Here is a 15289-nt window from a genome sequence, read left to right as displayed (position 1 = left end):
GGAAGAAAATTGACAGGGCCGAAATTTGAACCTTAATGGACCCCAATTTGAGGCCCATAGACACTCCTGTTTGCAGGAAATGCAGGAATCGACCGAGTTGAAATTTCTTTGTGGGGCCTTCCTGGCCTCACACCACGCAACATATTTTCGCCACATGTGGTGATAATGTTGTGCGGTCACCTCCTTTCTGGCTTTGACCAGGGTAGGAATGACCTCTTCCGGAATGCCTTTGTCCCTTAGGATCCGGCGTTCCACCGCCATGCCAACAAACGCAGCTGCGGTAAGTCTTGGAACAGACATGGTACTTGCGGAAGCAAGTCCCTTCTTAGCGGCAGAGGCCATAAGACCTCTGTAAACATCTCTTGAAGTTCCGGGTACCAAGTCCTTCTTGGCCAATCCGGAGCCATGAGTATAGTTCTTACTCCTCTACGTCTTATAATTCTCAGCACCTTAGGTATGAGAAGCAGAGGAGGGAACACATACACCGACTGGTACACCCACGGTGTTACCAGAACGTCCACAGCTATTGCCTGAGAGTCTCTTGACCTGGCGCAATACCTGTCCCGTTTTTTGTTCAGACGGGACGCCATCATGTCCACCTTTGGTATTTCCCAACGGTTTACAATCATGTGGAAAAAACTTCCCGATGAAGTTTCCACTCTCCCGGGTGGAGGTCGTGCCTGCTGAGGAAGTCTGCTTCCCAGTTTCCATTCCCGGGATGAAACACTGCTGACAGTGCTATCACATGATTTTCCGCCCAGCGAAAAGTCCTTGCAGTTTTTGCCATTGCCCTCCTGCTTCTTGTGTCGCCCTGTCTGTTTACGTGGGCGACTGCCGTGATGTTTTTCCCACTGGATCAATACCGGCTGACCTTGAAGCAGAGGTCTTGCTAAGCTTAGAGCATTATAAATTTACCCTTAGCTCCAGTATTTTTATGTGGAGAAAAGTCTCCAGACTTGATCACACTCCCTGGAAATTTTTTCCTTGTGTGACTGCTCCCCAGCCTCTCGGGCTGGGCTCCGTGGTCACCAGCATCCAATCCTGAATGCCGAATCTGCGGCCCTCTAGAAGATGAGCACTCTATAACCACCACAGGAGAGACACCCTTGTCCTTGGATATAGGGTTATCCGCTGATGCATCTGAAGATGCGATCCGGACCATTTGTCCAGCAGATCCCACTGAAAAGTTCTTGCGTGAAATCTGCCGAATGGAATTGCTTCGTAGGAAGCCACCATTTTCTACCCGGACCCTTGTGCAATGATGCACTGTTTTTAGGAGGTTCCTGACTAGCTCGGATAACTCCCTGGCTTTCTCTTTCGGGAGAAACACCTTTTTTTTTTTTTTGGACTGTGTCCAGAATCATCCCTAGGCACAGCAGACGTGTCGTCGGGATCAGCTGCGATTTTGGAATATTTAGAATCCACCCGTGCTGTTATAGCAGTATCCGAGATAGTGCTACTCCTACCTCCAACTGTTCCCTGGACTATGCCCTTATCAGGAGATCGTCCAAGTAAGGGATAATTAAGACGCCTTTTCTTCGAAGAAGAATCATCATTTCGGCCATTACCTTAGTAAAGACCCGGGGTGCCGTGGACAATCCAAACGGCAGCGTCTGAAACTGATAGTGACAGTTCTGCACCACGAACCTGAGGTACCCTTAGTGAGAAGGGCAAATTTGGGACATAGAGGTAAGCATCCCTGATGTCCCGGGACACTATATAGTCCCCTTCTTCCTGTTCGTTATCACTGCTCTGAGTGACTCCATCTTGATTTGAACCTTTGTAAGTGTTCAAAAATTTTTTAGATTTAGAATAAGTCTCACCTAGCCTTCTGGCTTCAGTACCACAATATAGTGTGGAATAATACCCCTTTTCTTGTAGTAGGAGGGGTAATTTAATTATCACCTGCTGGGAATACAGCTTGTGATTTTTTTCCCATACTGCCTCCTTGTCGGAGGGAGACCTTGGTAAAGCAGACTTCAGGAGCCTGCGAAGGGGAAACGTCTCGACATTCCAATCTGTACCCCTGGGATACTACTTGTAGGATCCAGGGGTCCTGTACGGTCTCAGCGCCATGCTGAGAACTTGTCAGAAGCGGTGGAACGCTTCTGTTCCTGGGAATGGGCTGCCTGCTGCAGTCTTCTTCCCTTTCCTCTATCCCTGGGCAGATATGATCTTATAGGGACGAAAGGACTGAGGCTGAAAAGACGGTGTCTTTTTCTGCAGAGATGTGACTTAGGGTAAAAACGGTGGATTTTCCAGCAGTTGCCGTGGCCACCAGGTCCGATGGACCGACCCCAAATAACTCCTCTTCCTTTATACGGCAATACACCTTTGTGCCGTTTGGAATCTGCATCACCTGACCACTGTCGTGTCCATAACATCTTCTGGCAGTTATGGACATCGCATTTACTCTTGATGCCAGAGTGCAAATATCCCTCTGTGCATCTCGCATATATAGAAATGCATCCTTTAAATGCTCTATAGTCAATAAAATACTGTCCCTGTCAAGGGTATCAATATTTTTAGTCAGGGAATCCGACCAAGCCACCCCAGCTCTGCACATCCAGGCTGAGGCGATCTCTGGTCGCAGTATAACACCAGTATGTGTGTATATACTTTTTATGATATTTTCCAGCCTCCTGTCAGCTGGTCCTTGAGGACGGCCCTATCTATAGACGGTACCGCCACTTGTTTTGATAAGCGTGTGAGCGCCTTATCCACCCTAAGGGGTGTTTCCCAACGCGCCCTAACTTCTGGCGGGAAAGGGTATACCGCCCATAATTTTCTATCGGGGGGAACCCACGCATCATCACACACTTTATTTAATTTATCTGATTCAGGAAAAACTATGGTAGTTTTTTCACATCCCACATAATACCCTCTTTTGTGGTACTTGTAGTATCAGAAATATGTAACACCTCCTTCATTGCCTTTAACGTGTGGCCCTAATAAGGAATACGTTTTTTTTTTTTATTCACCGTCGACACTGGATTCAGTGTCCCTGTCTGTGTCTGTGTCGACCGACTAAAGTAAACGGGCGTTTTAAAAACCCCTGACGGTGTTTTTGAGACGTCTGGACCGGTACTAATTGTTTGTCGGCCGTCTCATGTCGTCAACCGACCTTGCAGCGTGTTGACATTATCACGTAATTCCCTAAATAAGCCATCCATTCCGGTGTCGACTCCCTAGAGAGTGACATCACCATTACAGGCAATTGCTCCGCCTCCTCACCAACATCGTCCTCCTACATGTCGACACACACGTACCGACACACAGCACACACACAGGGAATGCTCTGATAGAGGACAGGACCCACTAGCCCTTTGGAGAGACAGAGGGAGAGTTTGCCAGCACACACCAAAAACGCTATAATTATATAGGGACAACCTTATATAAGTGTTTTCCCTTATAGCATCTTTTTTATATATTTCTAACGCCAAATTAGTGCCCCCCCTCTCTGTTTTAACCCTGTTTCTGTAGTGCAGTGCAGGGGAGAGCCTGGGAGCCTTCCCTCCAGCCTTTCTGTGAGGGAAAATGGCGCTGTGTGCTGAGGAGATAGGCCCCGCCCCTTTTTCGGCGGCCTCGTCTCCCGCTCTTAACGGAGTCTGGCAGGGGTTAAATATCTCCATATAGCCTCCGGAGGCTATATGTGAGGTATTTTTAGCCAAAATAGGTTTTCATTTGCCTCCCAGGGCGCCCCCCTCCCAGCGCCCTGCACCCTCAGTGACTGCCGTGTGAAGTGTGCTGAGAGGAAAATGGCGCACAGCTGCAGTGCTGTGCGCTACCTTTAGAAGACTGAGGAGTCTTCTGCCGCCGATTCTGGACCTCTTCTTATTTCAGCATCTGCAAGGGGGCCGGCGGCAAGGCTCCGGTGACCATCCAGGCTGTACCTGTGATCGTCCCTCTGGAGCTGATGTCCAGTAGCCAAGAAGCCAATCCATCCTGCACGCAGGTGAGTTCACTTCTTCTCCCCTAAGTCCCTCGTTGCAGTGATCCTGTTGCCAGCAGGACTCACTGTAAAATAAAAAACCTAAGCTAAACTTTTCTAAGCAGCTCTTTAGGAGAGCCACCTAGATTGCACCCTTCTCGGCCGGGCACAAAAATCTAACTGGCTTGGAGGAGGGTCATAGGGGGAGGAGCCAGTGCACACCACCTGATCGGAAAGCTTTACTTTTGTGCCCTGTCTCCTGCGGAGCCGCTTATTCCCCATGGTCCTTTCAGGAACCCCAGCATCCACTAGGACGATAGAGAAATGAGAAATAAGGAGAGAGAGAGGGGGGAGAGAATAAAAGGCAGCAAGAGAGGGGACGTAAGGAGAAAAAAGGAGGGAGAGAGGGGGAGGCACACACACAAGGAGAGAGACAGACAAAGAGAGAGAGAGAGAGAGAGAGACAGAGAGGGAGAGAGAGACAGAGAGAGAGAGACTGCCTTATCTTTAAAAACATGGTTACAGCATGAATGTTAATAATATCACATTAATAATAATAATAATAATAATCATAAATCAATCTATGGATGGTGGAACCAAACTTCACTGTAAATATGAACAAACGCGCACCACACCTTCCAACCATCCCATTATTAGCGGGACAGTGCCGTTGTGAGTGGGGTCTCACCATCCCCCGATCAGGATGTGTGCAGTGATTTGTGGGGTGGTAGGGGGTGTTCTCCTGAGGAGCACAGAGACGGTTGGTGCCTCCACTGCATGCAGCAAGTAAATGGTATTTTTGGCACCTTAGGTTGTAACCACGCTTACTGGCAGTGCATGGCCATACCCACATGGGGTGTCGTGTCACACGCCCAGTCCCAACACACAGACCATGTGTCCTCGTGTCTCCTCCTTACCTATCCTTCTTACCCAACGTAGATAGAGGGACTTTGAGTGACTTTCCAATGAATAGGACATGTAGTGTGATAAGACACACACCTCCTGTCTATAGAATACTAGCCTGTGCCACCATATAATGAGAGGTTTCCTTGTCTTTAGCACATCACACAAAGCCAGGCAGATGCACAGTCAGTAGGATAGTTCTATCGGCCCTCTGAGATGTAACGCGCAGCTCTGCTCACTGCATCAGCCACAATACATTTCCAAAGACTTGTTCTAGGGATACAGGTAACGGACGCTTTGTTTTATTTCCCATTGTTAGACCAGGCTTACACACGTGGCTGAATGTTACCGCTCACCTTTATGTGGGGTTTCAGGTTTTCGTGAAGCAGAAAACCAATCTGGACGGCCTCTTCCTTCATATTGGTTATGATGCAGAGATGTTGAGAAATACGCTCTGCAAAGGAAGAGATCAGACATCAGTCTCAAGCGACAGATTATATACATAGATGTTTGTGGTGCATTAGTCATGGAACCAAGATCATTAATGCATTCAATATTTAAATCCTAACCATCAGTGATGAAATGACTTTTGGGCAGGGATAAAACAACTTGTTGCCAATCAAATTTTCCAGCTACTCACAGCAGCACAGGATATTTCAGCAGAGGTGGTCAGTGATGGTGCTAGTGAGGACAGGACTGCATGCGACAGGGGCAGTGATATAGTGCTAGATCCTGCACGCAGCAGCGTCTATCGGTGGCCGCCTGCCTGCGAGTTTAAGCAAATGCTGCTGCAGACTCCTGCATGTGGCCGAATGTGCAGGGCCTGAGACGCTCACTTTCAGCATTCATACACCAGTAATACCAATCGGTGCATCCTTACACACCACCATCCGTCGCACCATAGAAACTCCCCTTCAGCTCTACGCCAGGTGCAGTTTCTCTGTTCGACTATGGCCACCTATGTGAGCAATGAAGTGCCCTGTGTACATAAACACTTTCACAGACGCCCGGACACGCCCCATAACACACCCACTAACTGGACCAGTTTTGCGTGCACAATTAGCCGCGGACCTGTCACCGCCCGGGAAGGCACATCACTTTTCCACAACATTTCTGATACTGTCTGTCTGGATCGCACACTCTGTATAACGTATGCGTCATGAGAATTTGTAGACATTCTTGCACATGTGCAGTTGCAAAGAGTTATATAGTGGGAGGCGCAGGGTCCCCAGCAGCACAGAGTATATCAGGAGATGAGTGATATATTAGTAAGGCTGGGCTGCATGTGACAGGGGCAGTGACATGATGTGAGGAGGGGAATGGAGGCAGCAGGAGGCCACAGACTGAGAGTTATATAGTGGGAGGAGCAGGGTCCCCAGCAGCACAGAGTATATCAGGAGATGAGTGATGTGTCAGTGAGGACAGGGCTGCATGTGACAGGGGCAGTGACATGATGTGAGGAGGGGAATGGAGGCAGCAGGAAGGCACAGACTGAGTGTTATATAGTGGGAGGAGCAGGGTCCCCAGCAGCACAGAGTATATCAGGAGATGAGTGATATATTAGTAAGGCTGGGCTGCATGTGACAGGGGCAGTGACATGATGTGAGGAGGAGAATGGAGGCAGCAGGAGGCCACAGACTGAGAGTTATATAGTGGGAGGAGCAGGGTCCCCAGCAGCACAGAGTATATCAGGAGATGAGTGATGTGTCAGTGAGGACAGGGCTGTATGTGACAGGGGCAGTGACATGATGTGAGGAGGGGAATGGAGGCCACATACTGAGAGTTATATAGTGGGAGGAGCAGGGTCTCCAGCAGCACAGAGTATATCAGGAGGTGAGTGATGTGTCAGTGAGGACAGGGCTGCATGTGACAGGGGCAGTGACATGATGTGAGGAGGGGAATGGAGGCAGCAGGAGGCCACAGACAGAGTTATATAGTGGGAGGAGCAGGGTCCCCCAGCAGCACAGAGTATATCAGGAGATGAGGGATGTGTTAGTGAGGACAAGGCTGCATGTGGCAGTGATATGATGTGAGGAGGGGAATGGAGGCAGCAGGAAGCCACAGACAGAGTTATATACTGTAGTGGGAGGAGCAGGCTCCCCAGCAGCACAGAGTATATCAGGAGATGAGTGATGTGTCAGTGAGGACAGAGTCGCCTATGAGAGAAACATAGACTTAAAGTGAATCAAACTTTTTAAGATATATTCTGGACTGGTAAAGATCTTTTCCACTTATTATTGGGTTTCCATATGCACTATTGGGCTCATTTATCAATGAGTGATAAATTTCACTGTGAGTGATAAATTGCACCAGCCAATCAGCTCCTAACTGTCATGTTACAGACTGTGGGCGGGATGTACTAACGGGAAAATGCGGTAAAACCCTCGTTTTCGGGGGTTTTACCGCATTTTCATATGTACTAACCCCAGGCCGACGGGTTTGCTCTGTTTGTGATAATATTACACATGGTGCTATTTTTTGCTCATCCATTTTATACGCTGCACGGACATTACGACAAGCTGAGCACAACTCTCCAAGACAACGACAACACAGGGACATGACAAACATCACTTAAGGAATGTACGGTATTCTCCTTTATAACATCTGTATGAGGTCTCCACACAGCACTTGCGATCGTGACATTTTTTTCATACCTTGGGGTAAATTTACTAAGATGGGAGTTCTATTTAAGATGGGATGTTGCCAATAGCAACCAATCAGAATCCAGGGAATATCTTCTAGAAGGTGCTAGATAAATGAGAAGTAGAATCTGATTGGTTGCTATGGGCAACACCCCATCTTAAATAGAACTCCCATCTTAGTAAATTTACCCCCTTGTTTTTGCTTTAACATACGTGCGAAATTGGATCCTAAGCGGCATGATCGTTGTACAATGCAGATGGACAAATTGGAAGAGATATGGTTGTTGAGCGTAGGACATCTCTTCCATGGCTTGTACGCATGGTCCTACACATACAGTAGGTGCCGCCCCTCCCCCGCACTTGCTGAAATCCCCGATGAAGATCCGATCTGATTCGTTCAGACTATGGGCCCAATTCAGACCTGATTGCTGCTATGCGTTTTTGCACAGCGGGCAATTATCGATAGACTGCACATGCGTATGCACGCGCATCGCCGAACAGCGACAGGCTGGTGCGAAAATTTAAATCGCACAGCCATTCGCATGCTGACTGACAGGAAGAGGGTGTTTGTGGGTGGTAACTGACCGTTTTCTGGGAGTGTCAGGGAAAACGCAGGCGTTTTCAGGGAGAGGGCGGGGGTGGGGTGGGGGGGGTGACGTCAGCTCCGGCCCCGATCAGCCTGTTCTCATCGTACTGTAGGAGTAAGTCCTGGGCTGCGCACAGTCTGCACACAGCGGAAAAATCATTAGATGGTGAGTGAGGTACGAACGGATTTGCAGCTGACCGCTGACTGAGGGATATTGGTAGCACGGCGTACACATGCGATCGCACACTTGCACGGCGAATATACACTCCCGCTTGGGCGGCGACTATCTGATCGCAGGACAGCAAAATTAGCAGCCCAGCGATCAGGTTTGAATCCCGCCCAATGACCAGACATCTAGTCCATACTAAGGCCACAACCAATACGATGCCAGACCTAAAGCCAGATATCACTGTACAAGGGCCCTCATTCCGAGTTGTTCCCTCGCTAGCTGCTTTTAGCAGCATTGCTCACGCTAAGCCGCCGCCTACTGGGAGTGTATCTTAGCTTAGCAGAATTGCGAAAAGAAATTTCTTTGCAGTTTCTGAGTAGCTCGAGACTTACTCAGCCATTGCGATCAGTTCAGTCAGTTTCGTTCCTGGTTTGACGTCACAAACACACCCAGCGTTCGCCCAGACACTCCCCCGTTTCTCCAGACACTCCCGCGTTTTTCCCAGAAACGGCAGCGTTTTTACACACACACCCATAAAACGGACAGTTTCCGCCCAGAAACACCCACTTCCTGTCAATCACACTACGATCACCAGAACGATGAAAAATCCTCGTTATGCCGTGAGTAAAATACCTAACTTTTGTGTAAAATAACTAAGCGCATGCGCTCTGCGTACCTTGCGCATGCGCAGTAAGCGACTAATCGCAATATAGCGAAAATCGGCAACGAGCGAACAACTCGGAATGACCCCCAATATTGTAGCAATATTTGTTTGCAAATCCCAGCAGTTGCCTACAAAGACGCAGCGTAGCTCGCGGGTCGGATCATAAAGAAATACAGATCGCCATGATGTAACATTAAACACATCAGGGGACATGGGTTCCAATTGCGGCCTGTTCTTGTGATATGTAAAAGACTTGCCAGTGCGATCACCTCGCCTTCTTGTTTGGGTGCTGGTCGGGCTACTGTGCACACGCAGTCAACAGACCACGCATGTGCCAGCGGCCACTGGCGAGAAGGGATCCTCCAAGTAGCCCATTGGCTACAATGGCTAATGCATCTCAAGATAGCCCCTAAGTCAGTGACTTGGGATGTGGCACGGACTTTAATGTAAATATGACAACAGTAATTGAGCAATCAGCACACAGGACAGGACAGCTCACCCAACGAACCAACATATCGGAAAGATTAATGGTAATTCCTCTGAAAGCAATGTTCTATTTCAGCTACCACAGTCCATACACGTTCCACCATTGCCCTTTGGAAAGTATCGTAGGCTGTATCCACTGTATGTTGGTGATCATTAATATCATTTGCTGACAAAAGTTGTGAATGAATGTTATATTGACATGGCTGTCTAACACAAGTCTACGCATTTAAAACCTCCATTAATCCCGTCTTTAATGCTACGTACTATCGTTTACACACTCAGAGTGAGAGAAGAGTGAAGCTGTCAAATCTACTAAACATGTAAAGAGGTTTCAATAAGAAAGTGTATATTGTAGCTGTAATTATAAAGCACTGAGCCCGTCCAGCTGTGTTCTAGTCACCAACAGTGAGAATTGTGCGCTCCGAGTTTTCCCAGCTGTGACTGTGACCGACCAATGTGAAACTGGAAAAAAAAAAGTGACAAGCGCAGGTCTTGTTTGATTAGGAGATTGTACACATTCGTAAACCCACTGATTTCAGCAAACAAGTATTACACTGTCGCAGAGACTTGTTGAGCCCACCCAAGCCTGTCCTACAAGCCCAGGCATACAACTACAGCGAATGCTCTTGCAATGCCTTCAGTACAAATTTTTATAAAGCAATAGGCACATTCCGCCTAACTTCCTCTGCTTAATCCGGGCAAACAATCCCAAATTGAGCTGCAATGACTCATGTCCTTGGTGCTTATCAGTACAAAATAAGCTACACGTAGAGATCGCTATTTCCTTTTCTCTCCGCACTTGCGCTGCAGTGTGACTCAGGGCATGTCACAGACTCTCAACACTAAAACAGTCCACATCCGGTTTATTCTCATCATGACCTAAAATGACAGAAATCTCAATTTACTCACTTGGGAACGCATCAAAAAAGAAATAACACATTTGATGCGAAAAAATAGAATTGTGTTACCTTTCTTCCTCTTCCTTTAACAAAGGAATTTGTACTGTAACTGTCTGCGCGATGATTTTTCTGGGCGGGTCGGTATAACCATTCTGGGATTATTACAATTTCCCACGATAGTCCCGTTATACGGAGGGTCTGTATGAACTATTATACCTGACTGTTCTTTATGGCACATCACTCCCAGGCTGTTTACAAAGCAGTGATTTTTGCTTTACAAAGTTCTTTGGAAAGTTTAGGGCCGGCATGCAGTGCAATAACGCGTTTCGCAAAAACGAAACTCGCGGTATAGGTTTAGTATCCCATATCCAAATATTCCGAAATACGGAATAATCCGAAATACGGACTTTTCTGAGTGAGACTGAGATAGTAAAACCTTTGTTTTTTGATGACTCAATGTACACAAACTTTGTTTAATACACAAAGTTATAAAAAATATTGTATTAAATGACCTTCAGGCTGTGTATATAAGGTGTATATGAAACATAAATGAATTGTGTGAATATACACACACTTTGTTTAATGCACAAAGTTATAAAAAATATTGGCTAAAATTACCTTCAGACTGTGTGTATAAGGTGTATACAGTATGTAACATAAATGCATTCTGTGCTTAGATTTAGGTCCCATCGCCATGATATCTCATTATGGTATGCAATTATTCCAAAATACGGAAAAATAAGAATTTACTTACCGATAATTCTATTTCTCGTAGTCCGTAGTGGATGCTGGGAACTCCGTAAGGACCATGGGGAGACTGGGCACAAAAAGTAAAAGCTTTAGACTAGCTGGTGTGCACTGGCTCCTCCCCCTATGACCCTCCTCCAAGCCTCAGTTAAGATACTGTGCCCGGACGAGCGTACATAATAAGGAAGGATCTTGAATCCCGGGTAAGACTCATACCAGCCACACCAATCACACCGTACAACTCGTGATCTGAACCCAGTTAACAGTATGATAACCGTATGGAGCCTCTGAAAAGAAGGCTTCCAACAATAAACAACCCGATTTGTTTGTAACAATAACTATATACAAGTATTGCAGACAATCCGCACTTGGGATGGGCGCCCAGCATCCACTACGGACTACGAGAAATAGAATTATCGGTAAGTAAATTCTTATTTTCTCTGACGTCCTAGTGGATGCTGGGAACTCCGTAAGGACCATGGGGATTATACCAAAGCTCCCAAACGGGCGGGAGAGTGCGGATGACTCTGCAGCACCGAATGAGAGAACTCCAGGTCCTCCTCAGCCAGGGTATCAAATTTGTAGAATTTAGCAAACGTGTTTGCCCCTGACCAAGTAGCTGCTCGGCAAAGTTGTAAAGCCGAGACCCCTCAGGCAGCCGCCCAAGATGAGCCCACCTTCCTTGTGGAATGGGCTTTTACAGATTTTGGCTGTGGCAGGCCTGCCACAGAATGTGCAAGTTGAATTGTACTACAAATCCAACGAGCAATCGTCTGCTTAGAAGCAGGAGCACCCAGCTTGTTGGGTGCATACAGTATAAACAGCGAGTCAGATTTTCTGACTCCAGCCGTCCTGGAAACATATATTTTCAGGGCCATGACTACGTCCAGCAACTTGGAGTCCTCCAAGTCCCTAGTAGCCACAGGTACCACAATAGGTTGATTCATGTGAAACGCTGAAACCACCTTAGGGAGAAATTGAGGACGAGTCCTCAATTCCGCCCTATCCGAATGAAATATCAGGTAAGGGCTTTTATAGGATAAAGCCGCCAATTCTGATACGCGCCTGGCTGAAGCCAGGGCCAACAGCATTACCACTTTCCATGTGAGATATTTCAAATCCACTGTGGCAAGTGGTTCAAACCAATGTGATTTTAGGAACCCTAAAACTACATTGAGATCCCAAGGTGCCACTGGAGGCACAAAAGGAGGCTGTATATGCAGTACCCCTTTGACAAACGTCTGAACTTCAGGCACTGAAGCCAGTTCTTTCTGGAAGAAGATCGACAGGGCCGAAATTTGAACCTTAATGGATCCTAAGTTTAGGCCCATAGACAATCCTGCTTGCAGGAAATGTAGGAAACGACCCAGTTGAAATTCCTCCGTAGGGGCCTTCTTGGCCTCACACCACGCAACATATTTTCGCCAAATGCGATGATAATGTTTTGCAGTTACATCCTTCCTGCCTTGATCAGGGTAGGGATGACTTCATCTGGAATGCCTTTTTCCTTCAGGATCCGGCGTTCAACCGCCATGCCGTCAAACGCAGCCGCGGTAAGTCTTGGAACAGACAAGGTCCCTGCTGGAGCAGGTCCTTCCTTAGAGGTAGAGGCCACGGGTCCTCCGTGAGCATCTCTTGCAGCTCCGGGTACCAAGTTCTTCTTGGCCAATCCGGAGCCACGAGTATCGTTCTTACTCCTCTCCTTCTTATGATTCTCAGTACTTTTGGTATGAGAGGAAGAGGAGGGAACACATATACCGACTGGAACACCCACGGAGTTACCAGAGCATCCACCGCTATTGCCTGAGGGTCCCTTGACCTGGCGCAATATCTGTCCAGTTTCTTGTTGAGACGGGACGCCATCATGTCCACCTTTGGTTTTTCCCAACGGTTTATAATCACTTGGAAGACTTCTGGATGAAGTCCCCACTCCCCCGGGTGGAGGTCGTGTCTGCTGAGGAAGTCTGCTTCCCAGTTGTCCACTCCCGGAATGAACACTGCTGACAGTGCTATCACATGATTTTCCGCCCAGCGGAGAATCCTTGCAGCTTCTGCCATTGCCCTCCTGCTTCTTGTGCCGCCCTGTCTGTTTACGTGGGCGTCAGCCGTGATGTTGTCCGACTGGATCAATACCGGTTGACCCTGAAGCAGAGGCCTTGCTTGACTTAGGGCATTGTAAATGGCCCTTAGCTCTAGGATATTTATGTGAAGAGACGTTTCCATGCTTGACCATAAGCCCTGGAAATTTCTTCCCTGTGTGACTGCTCCCCAGCCTCTCAGGCTGGCATCCGTGGTTACCAGCATCCAATCCTGAATGCCGAATCTGCAGCCCTCTAGAAGATGAGCCTTCTGTAACCACCACAGGAGAGATACCCTTGTCCTTGGATATAGGGTTATCCGCTGATGCATCTGAAGATGCGATCCGGACCATTTGTCCAGCAGATCCCACTGAAAAGTTCTTGCATGGAATCTTCTGAATGGAATCGCTTCGTAAGAAGCCACCATTTTTCCCAGGACTCTCGTGTACTGATGCACTGACACTTGTCCTGGTTTTAGGAGGTTCCTGACTAGCTCGGATAACTCCCTGGCCTTCTCCTCCGGGAGAAACACCTTTTTCTGGACTGTGTCCAGAATCATCCCTAGGAACAGTAGACGTGTTGTTGGAATCAGCTGTGATTTTGGGATATTTAGAATCCACCCGTGCTGACGTAGCACTACCTGAGATAGTGCTACTCCGACCTCTAACTGTTCCCTGGACCTTGCCCTTATCAGGAGATCGTCCAAGTAAGGGATAATTAATACGCCTTTTCTTCAAAGAAGAATCATCATTTCGGCCATTACCTTGGTAAAGACCCGTGGTGCCGTGGACAATCCAAACGGCAGCGTCTGAAACGGATAATGACAGTTTTGTATCACAAACCTGAGGTACCCTTGGTGAGAAGGGTAGATTGGGACATGGAGATAAGCATCCTTGATGTCTAGAGATACCATATAGTCCCCTTCTTCCAGGTTCGCTATCACTGCTCTGAGTGACTCCATCTTGAATTTGAACCTTTTTATGTAAGTGTTCAAAGATTTTAGATTTAAAATTGGTCTCACCGAGCCGTCCGGCTTCGGTACCACAAACAGCGTGGAATAATACCCCTTTCCCTGTTGTAGGAGGGGTACCTTGATAATCACCTGCTGGGAATACAGCTTGTGAATAGCTTCCAATACTGCCTCCCTGTCGGAGGGAGACGTTGGTAGAGCAGACTTCAGGAACCGGCGAGGGGGAGACGTCTCGAATTCCAATTTGTACCCCTGTGATACTACCTGCAGGATCCAGGGGTCCACTTGCGAGTGAGCCCACTGCGCGCTGAAATTCTTGAGACGGCCCCCCACCGTGCCCGAGACTGCTTGCAGAGCCCCAGCGTCATGCTGAGGACTTGGCAGAAGCGGGGGAGGGCTTCTGCTCCTGGGAAGAGGCTGCATGGTGCAGTCTTTTTCCCCTTCCTCTGCCCCGGGGCAGGAACGAGTGGCCTTTTTCCCTCTTGCCCTTATAGGGACGAAAGGACTGGGTTTGAAAAGACGGTGTCTTTTTCTGCTGAGAGGTGACCTGGGGTAAAAAGGTGGATTTTCCAGCCGTTGCTGTGGCCACCAGGTCCGATAGACCGACCCCAAATAACTCCTCCCCTTTATACGGCAATACTTCCATATGTCGTTTGGAATCCGCATCACCTGACCACTGTCGCGTCCATAACGTTCTTCTGGCAGAAATGGACATCGCACTTACTCTAGATGCCAGGGTGCAAATATCCCTCTGTGCATCTCGCATATATAGTAATGCATCCTTTAAATGCTCTATAGTTAATAATATACTGTCCCTATCCAGGGTATCAATATTTTCAGTCAGGGAATCCGACCAAGCCACTCCAGCGCTGCACATCCAGGCTGAGGCGATCGCTGGTCGCAGTATAACACCGGTATGTGTGTATATACCTTTTAGGATATGTTCCAGCCTTCTATCAGCTGGTTCCTTGAGGGCGGCCGTATCAGGGGATGGTAACGCCACTTGTTTTGATAAGCGTGTGAGCGCCTTATCTACCCTAGGGGGTGTTTCCCAACGTGCCCTAACCTCTGGCGGGAAAGGGTATAGTGCCAATAATTTATTAGAAATCAGCAGTTTTTTATCGGGGGAAACCCACGCTTTATCACACACCTCATTTAATTCATCTGACTCAGGAAAAACCACTGGTAGTTTTTTCACACCCCACATAATACCC

The 15289-nt window shown here is 47.9% G+C and overlaps 1 protein-coding gene across 3 annotated transcripts in view; it reads right to left on the bottom strand.

Moving 5' to 3' along the window:
* Positions 1 to 15289, bottom strand: part of CRPPA (CDP-L-ribitol pyrophosphorylase A) — a 535384-nt gene that overhangs the window by 309209 nt on the left and 210886 nt on the right. For all 3 annotated transcript variants that reach the window (XM_063924417.1, XM_063924416.1, XM_063924419.1), the window contains one exon: positions 5191 to 5288. In XM_063924417.1, the coding sequence (XP_063780487.1) occupies positions 5191 to 5288 (98 nt within the window). The remainder of the gene's footprint in view (positions 1 to 5190; positions 5289 to 15289) is intronic.

This window comes from Pseudophryne corroboree, chromosome 5 (genome assembly GCF_028390025.1).
Source record: "Pseudophryne corroboree isolate aPseCor3 chromosome 5, aPseCor3.hap2, whole genome shotgun sequence".
NCBI classification, from domain to species: Eukaryota; Metazoa; Chordata; class Amphibia; order Anura; family Myobatrachidae; genus Pseudophryne; species Pseudophryne corroboree.
Note: the sequence above shows the minus strand (reverse complement) of the source record. Positions and strands in the feature narration are given on the sequence as shown.